This window comes from Neltuma alba, unplaced genomic scaffold (assembly GCF_004799145.2).
Source record: "Neltuma alba isolate B1F8T4 unplaced genomic scaffold, ASM479914v2 tig00010269_pilon, whole genome shotgun sequence".
NCBI classification, from domain to species: Eukaryota; Viridiplantae; Streptophyta; class Magnoliopsida; order Fabales; family Fabaceae; genus Neltuma; species Neltuma alba.
The window spans coordinates 72,789-91,267 of record NW_021635194.1 but is presented as its reverse complement, the minus strand read 5'-3'; the positions used below and the strand labels follow the sequence as shown (position 1 = coordinate 91,267).

Here is an 18,479-nt window from a genome sequence, read left to right as displayed (position 1 = left end):
TAATTTTCGTTGGCTAACTCAAAACATATTTGGACCTTGACACCTTGCCATTTTTTTGGGGACTAGGCTTCGCCAACATTTCTCTTTAGTTCCTTTTTTTTTGGTTTGTTATCTGTTTGGGTACACAAACGAGGCAATAGCCCAAATAATAGCTCGCCCATATGCTCGCTGACTCGCTGGCAAAAGATGGGCTCTCAAGGTCGTCTTTGTTCAGCACATGTCCTACTCATTTGAGGAGTATTTACGAAACGATTTGCTGGGATTTAATCCCCTGAGTATTTAGTTTACTTTTTGGGCTTTTGCCCTGTTGTATACCCAAAAAAAAAAAATAGCTCGCCCATATTGTGCCTATTCAAATATTTTATTTTATTTTATTTTTTTCTGAACGAGTTCTAATATTTTATTCAAATGTCACAAAATAGATGAAGCGCTACCTCTCAAAGGGGGGAAGAAAAGATAACCAATATATAAAGCTTAATTGAAAATATGGGAGCACAATTGACATTATAAAATAAATTTATCACATAATTAATTTTTAACCATTCCGTTAAAGATTACACTGACATATGGCTAACCAAAACCGCTACAATAACATGCCTTGCATTGATTATGATATAAGGGGTGGAGCCATTATTGGGCTGCAAAACGCCTCAAACTAAGATTCGTCAATTAATTGGTAGGCGATAAGATGGGAGAACTAGCAAGTGATTAGCTCTTGGCATTGACAAACCAAATGTCTCAGTCATATCCAACTCATCTGGAGACTTGTCCTCCGGAAGTTTCCAGTTGAAGCAGTGCACTAACTGTGCTAAAATAAGCTTAACAGTAATTAAACCCAATTGCAAACCAGGGCAGCCTCTTCGACCAGAACCAAATGGTAAGAATTGGAACTCATGTCCTCGATAGTCCATATTGCCCTCCAAGAACCTCTCTGGACAGAATTCTTCCACATTATCAGACCATACCTTAGGATCTCTTCCTATGCTCCATGAATTCACTATGATTCGAGAATTCTTCCTTATGTAATAGCCATTGATTATGATATCTTCCCCGCACACACGAGGGACTAGTAAGGGTCCAACTGGGTATAGTCTCATAGTCTCTTTAACCACCATATCTAAGTAACTCAACCTTGGCAAATCGGCTTCCTCGACCATTTTGCTTTTTCCTACTTGATTTTCTAGTTCAAGTTGGAGTTTTTTCATCACTCTTGGATTCCTTAAGAGTTCTGGAAAAGCCCACAGAATGACAGCAGAAGAAGTGTCTAATGCAGCAGCAGTCATATCCAGAAGCATGGCTTTGATGTTGGTTCGATCTATGACAAAGTTGTGGTGATCATCGTAATTGGTATCCATGCAAGAGAGTAGTATGTCCACAAAGTCCTTGTGTCGTCTATTCTGTTCTTCTGGTGCTGCCTCTTCATGCTCTCTAACAATGGTCTCTAATATCTCATCAACTTCCTTGCTCGTCTTCACCAAACGTCTTGTAAAGCCCTAAATCAAAAGAAATATACTTTAACGAAACTTAAATCTGTTGGGTATAATTTCAACCTTTTTTTGTTTAACGAAACTTGAGCCCTCGATGGGACTTCTTATAATGCAATGCCGACAGAAATTTAATGGTATAGAATTGAAGGACATGTGATTCCCTCTATTTTGTGGATGCGGAAAGAGATTTCTGGCTCCACGACACCAAAAGGATACGTGCCCATCATCAGCATGTGGGATGCAGACTTACAACTCAACCAGAGCTAAAATCTTTCTATAACAGCAAAAACAAATTGCCCCCAACCATTAAAACTAACCACGTGCCATGGTTTCAATTTGATTTTGTAATGGTGAGCTGGCGTTGGCTTACTAAATCTTTCCAAAAGTTAATTATTCCATGCTGCTTAATCAATTATAGACCTGTTTAGAACAGTTTATAAGTAGTTTTTTAATAGTGAATTACAGAATACGAGACAAATATGTATGTGAGAAGAGTTTTATCTCAACTTACGTGAAACGTGTTTATAGGAAATTTTCACCATGATCCCAAACAGGCACTATATTGCTTGCGCATAATTTCATCCATTTTCTCTTACTTTTTAGAAACTTGTGTTGGAAATTGTGCCCTAGGGGTCAATCATTATGTTTTGAACATTGTTAATTTATGAATTTATTAATTACGTTATCATATTATTTGCATGTTTACTGTGATGACTATCCTTGGATAACTCATGGTTTATCCTAAATGTCCCTGGTCGGTCATCTATGTGGGAGCAAAGATGAAATAAGACCAGTATGACTTTAAAGATATATAGAGATATAAATGAAAGTCATAGGCACATGTAAGAGTACAAGGTGTTGGACCGACCCGCTATGAGAGAGCTGCATGGGTTAAGTCATAAGCTTCTCTCATATACAAACCATGTCACTGTGCCCTTTGACCTGAGATCATCATGGATTCCTACATGAGAAACGCTTAGCTTTGACCTAGTCAAAAGTCACTTTTGACCGAGTGATCATAAAGACTATGTTCAGGCTTAGTGGTTTTTCATGCGGAGGAATGTGAATGGTCAAGATAGAATTTGTCCCTCACATTCGTAGGGAGACATTACTAGGCCCCTCGATGAGTGAGTCTGAGAAATGTATGGCCATACTATAATGGAAAAGTAGTTTCGTTTCTATACTCAGACTACTCAGGGATCGAGAAAGTAACGGTCATGAATAGGAGGATGACGTTCTCCATGCCTCATCCATGACCAAAATGTCGTGTGACAAAAGGGACGTAATATGATTGTATGAAAGGTTACATCGTTCAACGATCCTCATATGATTTGGGTAGTCGTGATGTCTTGCTAGAGACCGCTTACGACTTGTGAGTCATTATAGTTAATGGCCCACTGCCAACTTCATATGGGCCTACAGGGTCGCACACAAAATAGCCCAACGCGAGTTATGGTGTCCAGATTCATTGAATCTAAGATATATCCAGATTCAATGAATAATATAGGGTGGACATGTATATATATATATTCGTATATATATTATATAAATATAAGAGATATTAATTGTTAGATTTAATTTATAAGGATAAATTAAATATATATAAATTAATTCCGTCATCTCTTTATTGAATAAATAGGTGAATTGAATCTGTGAGACGGATTTAATTTAAACCATATTTATTTAATTGTTCTCTTATCTGATTAGGCAATATTTGATATTGTATTAATTTCGGAATTAATTTAGAGTTAATTTCGAAATTAAATATTATTCATTAAACCTATAGCATCCTATATATTTGATATGAGGAGCTAGGGTTTTAAGTGAGAGAGTACCAACAGATAAGAGACGGCCTAAGAGAGATAAGAGTGGATGGATTCTCTGAAAACCCTAGACGGACAAAAGGGCGCTAGCAAGCCGTCTATAACCGGAGAGCTATTCGTGTGGATACCGGTAGAGGAAGCCGACCGGAGTTGTCGACTTCGAACGATAAAGGAGGCGAGTAGAGGCATCCTGAACGGTGGAATCACCAAGCCACTCGGAAACTGAACACCGAAGGTAATACTTCTTACTACCTGACTTAAACGCGAACGGTAGATCCGGGCAAGGGATTGAAAGTTTTAAAATTTTTAGTTTTTCTGCTGCGCGTCGTCTTTCAATACCCTTCAACTTGAACCTCTAACTTTCTAGCTACTATCTCCGGTCCTAATTATAAGACCTAGTTGATTAATTTGGGGAGATTAAAAAAAGAAGTTAAGTTAGTTATTTGTAATAAATATATGTTGTTTTCCTTAAAATATCCTTGCTAATCAAGTGTATTTGCTAGAACTACCATTGTTAGAAGGATTACCTTGGAAAAAAAAACATAAATATGAAAGACAAAGTGGATTGGGGTTTTATATTTAGGACCAAAATAAAAGTCAAAATGAAGTCTTATATTAAGAATCAGAGCTAGTATAATCTAATTTGAATTGGTGTGTCCAATAGTTACTAATACCTTTTTTTTTTGGGGTCAAGATCAACTTATTCTATTTTTTAACATACAACCTATTTTTAAATTTGTAAAACATCTCAGACTAATTAAATTAACTAACTTCTTCTTCAATGTAATTCAATTAATTAAATAAATCTTATAAAAATCTCAAAGTAATAAAAAAACACATTAAAAATGGAACGAAATCCAATTAGAATATGCCAATAAGGTGATGACTTATATGAGAAAGAAGAATAGATTTTGTAGGGGTCCATTGAAGAGGGGCAGATTGGAGTGGAGCTAGGGGTGAGCAAATAGCCCATAACCCACTAGCCTGCCCATAACCCAATAATTTTTTGCCCATTAAAGCCCGCCCAATTAGCCCAAATAGAAGATAATAAACGGGCTGACTTAAATGGGCGGGACAGCCCATTAAACGGGACGGGCTATGGGCAAGGCTTTGGGCTGCCCATACCCACCCATTTAAGTTTTATTTTCTTTAAAAAATATTTTTTATTCTTTAGAGTTTAGACCTAGCTTCAGTAGCTGCCTTTCATTCAAGCTTTCATTATTTGCTTCTTTCCATTCCAGTTTCCAGTTTGGCACTTCCACTCTTTCAACTGAAGTACTGAACAGTGAACATTGAACAACTCTCTCAGTGTCACTCTACGTCTCCGCCACCTTCGATCTGTGCTTGCGTTTGAGCGTCTCTGCGATTCGACTTCAAGCCAGCTGCCCAGTTTGCTTCTAGCTCCAACGGTTTGTGAACTGTAATTGATTCGTCTGTGAGGGAGTGAGGCCGTGACTTTGCATCTTCATCTGCGACATTAGAGCTCCAGTGAATTAGTAATCATCTGCGAGCTTGTGATGCTGGGTTGCTGCATCTTCATCTTCGACATTAGAGCTCCAGTGATTGTTTGTACTGCGTCTTGCCATCTTCGAGTTCGACTTCAACTTCTCGGCAGCTTCTCGTGGTGGACTGGTAGCGGCGTCCCTCGATCTGTTGAAGATTGAAGCAAAGGTCACTATCGCTGGTGCCTAGTAGCTCACTGTTCGGTAAATTTTTGTTTTTGACTTCTCTCTGTTCCAGTGTTCCTCCATTTCGTTGCTCTCTGTTCGGCTGTTCCTCCATTTTGGACTTCTGGTAGCTCGCTAGTCACTATTTCGCTGAATGTTGATTAGTCATCCATATAAAGATGCTTTTGTTTAAAACATATGTCTATTAGCCTAATCACAATGCTACATGGCAAATTAAAATTTTGAGGGAGTTATCTAACAAGAGAAAAGTTTAACGAGACAAATTAAAATAATTAGAATAAAACATCAGCTTAAAACAGAACAAAGACGAGCAAAATGCTAATTTGCCTTCATGATCAGCAGAAGGGCGAGGATTTTTTTCTAAGAGAAGCTTCTATCATCATTTACCAGCAACTTATCTCCTTTGTAAAATTCAATCTAATTTTCCCCTCTTTTTCCCCTTGATTTTGTTTATTGTACAACATAATGATACGCATCACAGATGATCGCAAACACATTGGACAATTTCAACTCTTAGTAGATGCAGCGTTAATATGTTTGAATGTTAGGATCTATTATTCTATTTATGACTTACTTATACATAACTATAGTTCCCTGTTTGCTCAATTGCTTGGTATGATGCGCTAATATGTTTGAAAAACTAGCTTTATCTTTGTTTTCTTACATAAACGTGATTATAGTTTTCTTGGTTATTTCTCATTGTCATTGTGATTGATTTGGAATATGGAAGAAATGAGCAACTTAAAGTAAATAGCATGGATGATGTGCAAATGAATGAGGGGACACTAATGATGTTAAAACCACTACCACTATCACATCTCCTGTTGCTACTGGACAAGGACAACGGAATGCAACAATGTCAACAACTAATGTTGGAGGAGGAGGAGGACTTCCATTACCTAGGAAAAAAAGGAGACAAACATCTGAAGCATGGAAACATTTCACAAGGTTGCCACTAAGTGAAACAAAAGGTAAACATCGTGCACGTTGCAACTATTGTGGGACGGATTATGCAAGCCATCCAACTAATTGTGGGACAAAGCAATTGTTGCGGCATTATGAAAAGTGTCCAAAAAATCCAAATAAAGCAAGCAAGCAACAGTCAATCTTCTCAGTTAATTCTAGTAAATCATTGACTCATCAAGTATATGATGAAGAGGAATGTAGAAAGGCTATTGCACATTTTGTCATAAAGGATGAGATGCCTTTTCAAACTGTTGAGGGACAGGGTTTCAAAGACATGATACATCGATTTGAACCAAGATTCAAAATCCCCTCACGATGGATTGTTGCCAGGGATTGCTACCAGGTGTATCTTGAAGAAGCTAGAAAGTTGAAAAAATATTTTAAGCGATCTAAAGTCCGTGTGTCCCTCACCACAGATTGTTGGACTTCAATCCAAAATACCAACTACATGTGTTTGATTGCCCATTGGATTGATGATGATTGGAATTTACAGAAACAGATTTTGAATTTTTGTGTGATTGAAAACCATAAGGGAGATCCAATTGGTGCAAAACTTGAGACATGCTTATTGAATTGGGGCATTGATAAAGTTCTAACTGTCACTGTTGACAATGCTTCTTCCAATGATACAGCACTTGCTTATTTGAGAAAGCGTTTAAGGGGTTGGAATGGTCTCATACTTGATGGTGAATTTATGCATATGTGATGTGCAGCACATATTTTGAACCTGATTGTTTCTGAAGGATTAAAAGATATGAATAAGTCAATTGAGCTCATCCGGCATGCAATTAAGTTTGTTAGATCTTCTCCATCAAGGTTGAATAAATTCAAGGAGCTTATTGTTAAAGAGAGAATTGACTCCAAAAGTCTACTATGCTTGGATTGCCCCACTAGGTAATTTAGATAATTCTTTAATTATATTTGTTTTCATTACACTTTATGATATAATTTTGTTTCGTTAATAAAATTTTGTTTATGTTATTAGGTGGAATTCGACATATCTCATGCTTGACAGTGCTATAAAATTTGTTAAAGTCTTTGATCGAATGGAAGAAGAAGATGCAGATTACAAGGAGTATTTTAAAAAAAAGGTTAGACTTGATTCAAGCCAAGATGATACAATCTATGATGGTGAAGCCACAACTCATCCTCCTAGTGCATATGATTGGGGTGTTGCAAAGGAGTTTCTCGTCTTCTTGAAGTTGTTCTACTCAATGACCTTAAAATTCTCTGGATCTAACTATGTGACCACAAATACATGCTTGTTACATATAGTTGCAATCCAGTCAAGTCTCCATAAAAGTGTAACTAGTGAATATTCATTGTTGACTGATATGGCCATCAGGATGCAATTAAAGTACAACAAGTATTGGGGAGATATAGAGAAAATGAATCCATTGCTGATTATAGGGGTAATCCTCGACCCTAGATACAAATTGACATATGTTAATGTTGTTTTTGATAGAGCTTTTTCCAATGATCCCATAAAGCGTGAGGTCACATTGAAGCATGTCATGAGTGTCTTGCATCGCCTATATGATGATTATGCAGTTAATGTCAAACCTTCTGATGATGATGCATCAACATCCCAGCAATCATTGCAGCAAGTGGATTCTGTTGCTAGTGGTGATGTGGTCAATGAGTTAGTTCCTAATGTTGAAGAGGCTATTGAAGATGACCCTACCTACCAAGAGTTTTTAGTCACTGCAAGCACTGCATGTAAGAAACCTGAGCAAGTTTCTGAGATTGATGAATATCTTCAAGCTGGATTATGTGGCCTTGTTAATCCTAAATTTGATCTTTTGGCATGGTGGAGAGTAAATGCTTCCAAATATAAAGTTCTTCATCTCATTGCACATGATTTGTTGGCTGTACCAGTTTCTACAGTCTCTTCAGAATCTGCCTTCAGTACTGGGGGTCGAGTGCTTGATACTTTTAGAAGTTTTTTATCTTCAAAGATGGCTGAGGCACTTGTATGTGCTCAGAATTGGCTATGTACAAATCATCCTAAGGCAAATGATTTGGATGTTGATAATTTTGATGAGAGTACAAGTATTGTTGTTGGTAATTGACTAATTTCTGTATCATTGAGTTTGTAGCATTGCATTATGTTTTTTATACTAATAGTCTAATATTAATGACATTAACTTATTTTTGTTTGTTTTGTTCTTACAGAGCAAGAGGCAGCAACCACACATTCAACAATTTCAAGTGATTCTGAAACAAAACATGATGATACTCAAGATCTAGCTGGATGATCAATTGATGATTTATGATATTGTTTCTTATTCAAAGTTTGTAACTTTCAAAGTTTGTGAGACTTTTTATGATTGGTGGCTACTTTTATGATTTTATCAGACTTTGATTGTTTGTGTCTTTGTGACTCTAACTGAAGTTATGTGATTGAATATGGTTAGTATTATGTGATGTTATTTCATATTTGATTTGCTGTTTGGTATACAAAATTTACTAATAACTTCATAAGATGACATATAAAAAAGTAGTCATGCTGAAAAAATTGTCAAAAAAAAAAACAAAAAAATAAATGGATTACCCTTAACCTAGTTAGCCCAAACAGGCTGCCCTGTAGCCCATTTGCTACGAGCTAAAATGGGTTGCTACCGAATTATGGGCTAGTCCATGCCTGTTTATTCATAAATAGACGGGCTACGGGTTAACCTTTGGGCTAGCCCAACGCACCAATTGCTCACCCGTAAGTGGAGCGTATAAAATCAAAACGCAGGCGCTTTGGACACCGCTCATTAATTAAACTCTATCGCCGAATAAATTTTAATGATATACAGGGATGTGTCATTCCGCCTGGAGTCAGGAAGAGATTAATGGCCCCACCACTTTGAAAAAAAACTTAAAAGTCTATTATAATATTATATTTTTATTTTTATATTAAATTTCACATAAAATGCGTAATAATTTAATATCTTATAATAATAATAATAATAAAATGATGTAGTTTAATTTTTTTTAAAATTTTAAAATCGCATTAAAGTATTACTTATTTTATATAAAATTTAATAGTAAAAAATATTTGGGAGGTTACAATATTACGAAAAACATAAGAGAGAGGTATATTATGAGCTATAAGGTCAGGCCATGCGCGGCCATAACTCTATCCATCCGTGAATGAATTATTTTGAAAAGACACCAATTCTTTTAAATTCCCATACCCATTCACCCTTTTGTGTTCAACACTTCACCTTGAACCGCTCTTGGATCAAAATCTGAGATGCAGCTAGACAACGGACAGATTTGGTTTGCTGGTTGAAACATTGAATACACTAGAAGGAAAAAGAACAGTAAATATGCAGTTGAGTTGATAATGGTACCTGGATATCAAATGGCGCCAAGAAAGGAACGAAATCTGCAATATTGAAGGCTCCAACCAAGTTCAGCGCTTCATGAATAAGATCCTTCAGATCAAATCTATCGTCCCTGTTGCGTCCAAATATCATTTTATACATTATGTCTTCTACAAGCCGCTCCACCTTCTCCGTCAGATCCACCACCTCACTCGCCGCCGCCGATTTCTCAATCGACTTCACCAGCTGTCTCAACTCCTCCCTTCTTAAGGGAGCAAACGTCTCCAATTTCGATGAGCTAACAAGCTGCAGAGTACAGAGCTTCCTCATATCGCGCCAGTAAGGGCCATATTCAGAGAAAACCATCCCCTTGGAGCCATAAGAAAGGAACTCCGACGCTTGAGTCCTTGGGCGGCTGGCAAAAACGACGTCGTGCGTCCTGAGGAAAAGCTCGGCGGCTTCAGGGGAAGAGACGACAACAGCAGGGACCTGTCCGAGTCGCAAGGACATGATGGGTCCATAGCGCTTCGCGAGAGACTGAAGGGATCGGTGCGGGAGAGTACCCAACTGGTGGAGGTTGCCGATCACCGGCCAGGCCGGTGGCCCTGGGGGTTGTTTCAGGCTATGCTTAGTTCGTCTAAGGCACAGGGATAGGAACAGAGCTGAGAGAAGGAAGAGAAGTGGAAGAAGGAGAAGGGAAGGGAAGGGCAAAGAGGAAGAAGGCAACATGTTTGATTTTTTGTCTGAGAGTAAATGAAGAAAAATGAAGGAGGCTAGCTTCAGTGGTTTGTATATATTACTAGAGGGTCCTTTGCTCAGTCATGGACTCATGGCGTATTTGGTTTGAAGAGAGGCTAGGAGAAGGAAAGGAAGGTAGGGCGAGAGAGGACAGAGGAGACTTTAATGTTATTTTGTTTAGTTTGATTGAGAGGAGGGAAAGAGAAAGATATTTAATGATTTTTTATTTAGCTAAGAGAAGGAATTGAGGGAGCAATAAGCAATTTATTATTTCATCCTGAGTTTATATTTTTATTTATATATTATATAAATCAATTCACATTTTAATTTAAATTACATAACTGATTGAAAATTTCAGCTAAATCATGTTATATGTGTATAAAAAAATGATATAATCTTTTTTATGTAAATTAATATAGTAATATATTTGAAGTAATTAAATTAACACATTTTATTTTTTATTTTTTACAAAAAACGAAATCTTTTCTCTTCTGCCCATTCTGTTCTAGCTTTAATATACAATCTAATTAATAAACTAATACGTTTGAAAAAAAAATCAAACCGCAAAGATACATAGAAATATTAGAACTGGAAGAAGACAATATGAATGGCTGCTATTCCTCTTCCACTCTCTCCTCCCCAAAACCATCACCTTCAACTCTTCTTCATCTCTTTCCTCCCCTTCTTCCACCGCCACCACTATCCCCTTCTCTATCTCCTAGCACCTTCTCGTCCAACTCCATAATCAGCTTGCCGCTGCTGACTAATGCCAAGCCAAAAAAGAGACTCCCAACCTACTTATCATTTTCGTTGGCGGTGGCGCTCAGGAAGACAAGAAAGAAGAAGAAAGGAAGGAGTACACCGCCAACCAAGCTGGGAATATCACAAATATATAAGGATAAAATAGTCAGAAAATTTTTTACTTTCCTAAAAAAAAAACCCTAATTTAAGGGGACCCAAATGAGGGTAAATGAGGGGAGGGGAGGAAAAATTTTGACTCTTCTTTCCTTCCAAATTTTCATCCAAATAAGGGGAGGGGGTCATTTTCCCTCCCCTCCACCCTTCCTTCCAATCAAATACATCCTTAGAGTATGTTTGGCTCAATGAGAGGAAAGAGAGAGGAGGGATTTTAATGGAGGAAAAGGGAAGGGAGGAGAGTGGAAGGATTTTAATATTATCTTGTTTGGATTTATAAAAAACAAAAGGGTAGGGGAGGAAAAAATATTTTAATATAAACAATTTTGCTCTTATTTTATTTAAGATATAGGCATAATGATCACAACATGACAAAATATGGACATAATAGTCACAAAATGACAAAATATGGGTATAATGGTCACAACATGACAAAATATGGACATAATAGTCACAAAATGACAAAATATGGGTATAATGGTCACAACATGACAAAATATTACTCTTTCTTTTCAAATCCTCCTAATTTTGGAGGGGAGAAAAATTTCTCCTCCCCTCCTAAAATTTGTGTACTGCCAAACAAGAGGAAATGATTAAAATCCCTCCCCTTTCCTTTCCTCTCTCCCAAATTCCTCATACCAAACACACCCTTAGGTTGTGGATGAAGATGTGAAAATTTGGGATCTCGGGTGTCATGTACCCACTCCGCCGCTTACTTTTGGGTGCTTCCTAAATTTTTTTTCATTTTTTTTATTATTAAGCTCTATGTAAAATAAGTTAAATTTTAATATCTTATAAACAAAATTCAGTTTTAATTTTTTATGATTTTTTAAATATTTGAGAATACTAAATTTTTAAAAAACCGTAAAAAATTGAAAACTGAATAATTTTTTGCGATATTAAAATTTTACTTATTTTATATAAAATCTAATAACAAAAATCTAAGGGACACAGCACCGCCCGAAAATTTGAAGGTGTGTTCTACCGAAAGAACACAAAATAAGGGCGTCCACGTGCGATTCAAGCTGGATTAGAATATTAGCGGCAATTTTGACCATCTATTGAATTTAAAAAATGGGAGAATTTCATATTTTCATTTAAATTCCAGTGCAATGAGAATTAAGAAATTTTAAGCTTTGAACTCATAGTTTTTGCTTAAAATGAGGGGGGGGGATTAAGTTGGGAGAAAAGTTGATAAAAATAAGTCTGACTGTTGAAATAAAAAGCAAGTCCTAAAGAAAATTTAAAATCCGTTTACAAGCACATATACATTTTGACAACCAAAAACATACGCAAATTCAAGTTACATGCTAATAGATTCTGATAGGGAAATAACGAGTGTTCCTAGGTCAGTTATACATATTTTCATAACTAAGTACTCTTCCGGTTCTTAATATAAGACTCATTTAACTAATTTGATTAGATTAAGAAAGTTATGTAAGTTAGTTAATTATAAGAAATGTGACACGTTTTTCCTAAAACACCATAATCATCTTTCTTAATACCCCATCTCCTTCTTCTATTTGATTATGGTTGAGAAAGTATCCATAGGGGTAATTTAGAAAAAATTGATAAATATAAGAACCGGGTCTTATATTTAGAATCAAAATCAACTCAACAATTGGGTCTTATATTAAGAATCGGAGGAGCATAACAAAAATAACAAGTATCAAATAAAAATTTAAGTCCAAATTTACATTATAAAATGCCCAAATTTCATTGTAATTTTTTTTTTATATATTCATGATAACAATTATATATATTCAAAATAAAATGCTCATTATTGTCAAAAAAAAAAAAAACGCTCATTTAATTTGTTATACATTGTTATCCTAGATAACGAGGATTGGATTGCGCGCGCGCGAATGACTCCGTTTATTTGAAGTTGTTTTATTAAAGTTTTTGACTTGAGTATTTTTTGATATTCAATTAGGTTATTGACAATTTTAACGTTGAAATATCTTATTTTAAAAAATGTAATATAATTTATTTATGTAGAAGTTAAGTTTAGATTATTTTGCATCATAGATAGGAGGATGAATTAATGTTGGACATTTTTTGTGTGGATAAAGTTAATGTTGGTTATTTTAAAATGGATGGAAATTGGTTTTTCTGACATTCAAAATGGACGCAAATTAAAATTAAGTAGAATGACGCATAATTGTGATCGAAACACAACAAACATCTACGTCCAATTAAGATATTTCTTGATTCTTAATGTTTCTTGATTTTTTTTGAAAAAAATATATAATTGTTACCATGAATATGTTAGAATGTAAATTTGAACTTGTAAATTTTCATATGATGAGCATTCATTATTTTGTCATGCCTAGTTGTCAACAAATGAAATATAGACTTCAGGATTACGGAAATTTTCAAAATATTTTGAAACTGAATTATAATTAAGGGTTGTTTTTATCAACATCGGTTTTTATCATCCCAACTGGATTTTGTAAATTAAAATTGTGATAAAAGTCAATTAATATAATCATACTTTTTATATTAAAAACAAGTCTCAATTTGAATATCTGTTTGGCTTGATGAAGCTGAAAGTTCCAAAATATGACTTTAGGTCTACTTTGACTTTTTGAAGGGGAAAAAACTCGTTTAACTCAAATGCCATTCCGCATACAATTTTTGAGCTCAAATTGACTTTCATGCTTTTAAAATGACTGGTAAGGACTTTTAAAATTAGGAAAGCGAATTTAAACAAGCCCCTTGGCCCTAGCTAGTGTTTTAAAACTTAGGCCCCATTGCTCTTTTATGTACCGGAAAATTAATCCTATAGTCCTTAGAGCCTGTTTGGTAGCCTGAAAATATACTGATGGAAACGGAGAATGGGATAATTTTCCTTCACAATATCCCTTTGGTTGCACCACTTTCCGGTAGAGCAAATTCTGGCGGCAGGAAATTTTTCCACGTTTAATGGAAAATCTGTTCCCTCACATATAGGTGGGAATTGGGATCTGATTTTCCTACACAGAAAATTCCCATGTGGCCCCTGATCTTCTTCCTTCGTTCTTGCTCTCGCTTCGACATCGCGATGATACTGCTGCTCGCTGGTCCAAGCTACTTCTCTCCTCCCTCCTTGCAAGTTTCAGCCTCCGACACCCTCCCCTCCTCCCCTACCTAGGGGATGAGTTAAAGATACTTGCCAACTATAAGGACTGAGTTACTGAGAATGTCAGCTTTGATATTTTGTTTTCTGTCTATATGTAACATAAAGAGCCCATCCCAGTACCTTTTTATTATGCTCGAAATGATTTATAAGTAAATTTTTAATCATGATTTTATTATTACGATATAAGTATGTAAAGTGAGCTTTATCTCAAATTACATAAAAATACTTAAAGTATTTAAAATAAGCAAATGCAAATAAGCCCTCTGATTTGAAAGGGAAAATTAAAAAAGCAAAGGAAAAGCAAGTTGGAGTATGACTAACGAATAGTTTGGTAGAATGGAAAGTGTATCCTACAACAATCTTTTTCTATCGTAAGACCTATGAAAAATACTGTTCTCTGTAGAAATGAACGGGAAGTGTCGAAATTGTCTATTATTACTCTTCCCAACTTTTTGTTTAATATGTTATTTTCTAAGCAAGAATATTCAGGACATTCCAGCTCTATTTGTTTTTTGTTTTTAATTGATTTCTATCCTACCTAATACTATAACTAAAATAAATGTAATTTCACCCCCCCCCCCAAAAAAAAGAAAACCCCGATTCCTCTTTTCATTTATTTAAAAAATTTTCCACTTGACCAAAGAAAACGTTAAGGGTTGGGAGACTGGTGAGGTTAAAACTTTCATCAAGTCTCCGTTAAAAAATGGTGATCAATTTAGAAAACTTATTTGGAAAAATGGAACGAAACCTGACATTATAAAATAAGTCCACTACATAACTTTCATACAATTTCAGCATAACTAACCAATCAAACTGATACTTCTACTGAACTGAAAAGACTGAGATTAATAACATTCATCAATTAGCTGGTACGCGATAAGATGGAAGAGCTAACAAGTGCTTGGCTCTTGGCATTGAGAGACCAAATGTCTCAGACATATCCAAGTCATGAGGAGACTTGTCTTCTGGAAGTTCCCAATTAAAGCAGTGAACCAATTGTGCTAAAATAAGCTTAACAGTAATTAAACCCAATTGCACACCAGGGCAGCCTCTTCGACCTGAACCAAATGGTAAGAATTGGAACTCATATCCTCGATAGTCGATATTGCCGTCCAAGAACCTCTCTGGACAAAATGCTTCCACATTATCAGACCATATCTTAGGATCTCTTCCTATGGTCCACGAGTTCACTATGATTCGTGAGTTCTTCCTTATGTCATAGCCATTGATCGTGATGTCTTCCCTACACACACGAGGGACTAGTAAGGGTGCAACTGGGTATAGCCTCATAGTCTCTTTAAGCACCATATCCAAGTAACTCAACCTTGGCAAATCGGCTTCCTCGACCATTTTGCTTATTCCTACTTGGTTTTCTAGTTCGAACTGGAGTTTTTTCATCACCCTTGGATTCCTTAAGAGTTCCGAGAAAGCCCACAGAATGACAGTAGCTGAAGTCTCCACTGCACCAACGATCGTATCTAGAAGGATCGCTTTGATGTTGGTTCGATCTATGACAAAGTTGTGCTGATCATCGTAAGTATCCATGCAAGAGAGTAGTATGTCCACGAAGTCCTTGCGTCTTCTATTCTGCCCTTCTGCTGTTGCCTTTTCATGCTCTCTAATAATCGTTTCTAACATCTCATCACGTTCCTTGCTAATCTTCCGCAAGCGTCTTGCAAAGCCCTGAATCAAAAGTGATATGTACTCCAATTAGTCTCAAAAATATTAACAATTGATTATTGCTTAAATTGTATTGTTTGTCTATAGTTCCACCTTTTTTTTTTTTTTTTGCTTTCTTAAAACTGGAGCTCTCTGACTTTGTAGCTATAATCTAGCTGGTTTGTCGAATGTTTACTAATAAAGTGAAGCCTTCTATAGAAAGAACCATAAAGAAAGAAAGCACGTGCGCGTCGCTAAAACGACAGCGTTTTGATTTTGCATTGGCGTCCACCTAGCTTTAGAAGGGCACCATATCCTTCCCTCTCTGGTTCTCTCTGTTATTTTTTTCAAACAAAATTAACAAATCACATGCTGAGGCACATCTTTTCTTTTCTTTCACATTTTTTATTGATGACACGTCAAAAATGTGCATCGAGATAGATCCAATTTCATTATTATGGCTATGACGAACGAGAGAGAAAGAAATGGGGCACCGGCGTTTTTCAAATGAAGACTCACACCACGCATTGCGCATTTGCACCCTCATGTTGACTAATTAAACCTTATCACCAAATAAAAAACAATTACAAATGACGGCCACTGGAAATGCTAGTTAATTGTTAAAAATGTGTTAGTTGTTATAAAAAAAAATATGTATTGGTTTCTCTAAATTATCCTGTTTTTATTAGAACTATCTTTTAAACAATACAGATAGTTTGAGAAACAAGCCCCACTCTATATACTCTATTTTGACTAATTAAACCTTATCACCAAATAAAAAAACAATTACTTCTCCAATCTTAAATATAAGACCCTTATATACACTATATGAAGATCTTATATTTTGGGCCGGAGGAGTACTAATGAATGCCACTGGAAATACTAGTATTTTTGGCATTATATATATGTGTAACGCATGAATAGATTAGTACTCTCATATCCCTAATACAAAAGTATGATAATTAATTTGCAGATATTTATTTTAAAAATTAGGTAGTTAGTTAATTGTTAAAAATATGTTATTGGTTATAAAAAAAAATGTATTGGTCTTTCTAAGTTACCGTGTCTATATTAGAACTATCCTTCAATTATATTATTCTTAACATGCATAATTAAACAATATAGATAGTTTGAGAAACAAGCCCCCCTATATATATTATATCCTTGGAAGAAATTGAAATATGACTCATCTCAATTCTTGAGAAAACATGAGGTTAAGATGAGCATTTGGTAATTTATTCTTGTATAAGAACTTTGTTTGATATTTTAATTTTATAAAATAATTTTTGATTTTTCTAACTCTAATGCATTTAGTCTTAAATAATAATTTTTTTAAAATAAATACCACTGTGAAAAAATAAACTTAACATCTCAATGTTTATAAATCTTTTGTTAATATTTAAAATTTTAATATTAATATTAGATATTATTAGAATCAGAGAACTAAACATTTTATAAAATTAAAAGAATAAACTTAACAATTTATAAAATCAAAGAAGAAAAAAAAATGAAATTTTTCTATAAAGGTAGGCATTCATGAGCAAAACATAAATTATTTTAAATTCCAGTAGCTATAGTTGTTCAACTTTTTCCACTCTTGGGTCAAAATTCAACAGGAACGGGCAGCGTTGCTGATTGAAACATTGAATAAACCAGCAGGAAAAAAGAACAATAAATAAATAAATACACACACACATAGTTGAGTTGATAATGGTACCTGGATATCAAGTGGCGCCAAGAAAGGCACGAAATCTGCAATATTGAAGGCTCCGACCAAATTCAGCGTCTCATGAACAAGCCCCTTCAGATCATACCTATCATCCCTGTTGCTTCCAAATATCATCTTATACATTATATCTTCTACAAGTCGCTCCACCTTCTCCGTCAGATCCACCACCTCACGCGCCGCCGCCCATTTCTCGATCGACTTCACCAGCTGTCCCAACTCCTTCCTTCTCAAGGGGGCAAACGACTCTACTTTCGATGCACTAAAAAGCTGCAAAGTACAGAGCTTCCTCATGTTACGCCAGTAAGGACCATATTCAGAGAAAGCCATCCCCTTGGAGCCATAAGAAAGGAACTCCGACGCTTGAGTCTTTGGCCGGCTCGCAAAGACGACGTCGTGCGTCTTCAGGAAAAGCTCGGCAGCTTCAGGGGAAGAGACGACAACAGCAGGGACCTGTCCGAGTCGCAAGGACATGATGGGTCCATAGCGCTTCGCGAGAGACTGAAGGGATCGGTGCGGGAGAGTACCCAACTGGTGGAGGTTGCCGATCACCGGCCAGGCCGGTGGACCTGGCGGTTGTTTCTGGTCATGCTTAGGTCGTCTAAGGCACAGGGATAGGAACAGAGCTGGTACAAGGAAGAGAAGTGGCAGAAGAAGATGGGAAGGCAACATGTTTTTTTTTTATTGTTTGTCTGATGCGAGAGAGAGGAAATGAATTACATAGAATTAGAATTTACAAGGTGTTCTCCCCCAGTGAGTTGGTGGATGAAGAATTAAGCGAAGTCGTGTTCTACCCAAAAATACAAAATAAAGCTCAAGCCGGCCGGATTAAAATATAAACGCCAATTTTGACCATGTAATGAATAAGAATGAAAAATAACACCACGCCCTCCATGAAGGACAGATGTTTTTTGAAGCAAAGCAGAGTCAATTTTATTATGCTCACTAAACCATTCAAGAAAGCAGATAAATCTAACATACACCTTAGAAAAATAGAAGCAGTTTAGGTGAAATCTGAGCAGTTCGTATCTAATTTCAA

At 36.0% G+C, this 18,479-nt stretch overlaps 1 protein-coding gene across 1 annotated transcript; it reads right to left on the bottom strand.

The window, feature by feature from the left end:
- Nucleotides 1–632: 632 nt before the first annotated feature.
- On the bottom strand, nucleotides 633–18,113 carry LOC114755417 (cytochrome P450 CYP736A12-like). Its single transcript, XM_028944297.1, has 4 exons — nucleotides 17,432–18,113; nucleotides 14,929–15,738; nucleotides 9,309–9,908; nucleotides 633–1,493 (listed from the first exon to the last, which is right to left on the bottom strand). The coding sequence occupies exons 1-4, from the start codon at nucleotides 18,110–18,112 to the stop codon at nucleotides 666–668; spliced, it is 2,919 nt and encodes a 972-aa protein (XP_028800130.1). The 5' UTR covers nucleotide 18,113; the 3' UTR covers nucleotides 633–665.
- Between the last annotated feature and the right edge of the window lie 366 nt (nucleotides 18,114–18,479).

Bases quoted from the DNA above. Each gene is read 5' to 3' on its own strand.
- LOC114755417 (XM_028944297.1), bottom strand. From the start codon at position 18,112: ATGTTGCCTTCCCATCTTCTTCTGCCACTTCTCTTCCTTGTACCAGCT. The intron at 15,739-17,431 runs GTACCATTATCA...CTTTTGATTCAG, and splicing joins TGGCGCCACTTGATATCCAG to GGCTTTGCAAGACGCTTGCG. The intron at 9,909-14,928 runs GTACCAGCTAAT...AGACGAACTAAG, and splicing joins TAGCTCTTCCATCTTATCGC to CATAGCCTGAAACAACCCCC.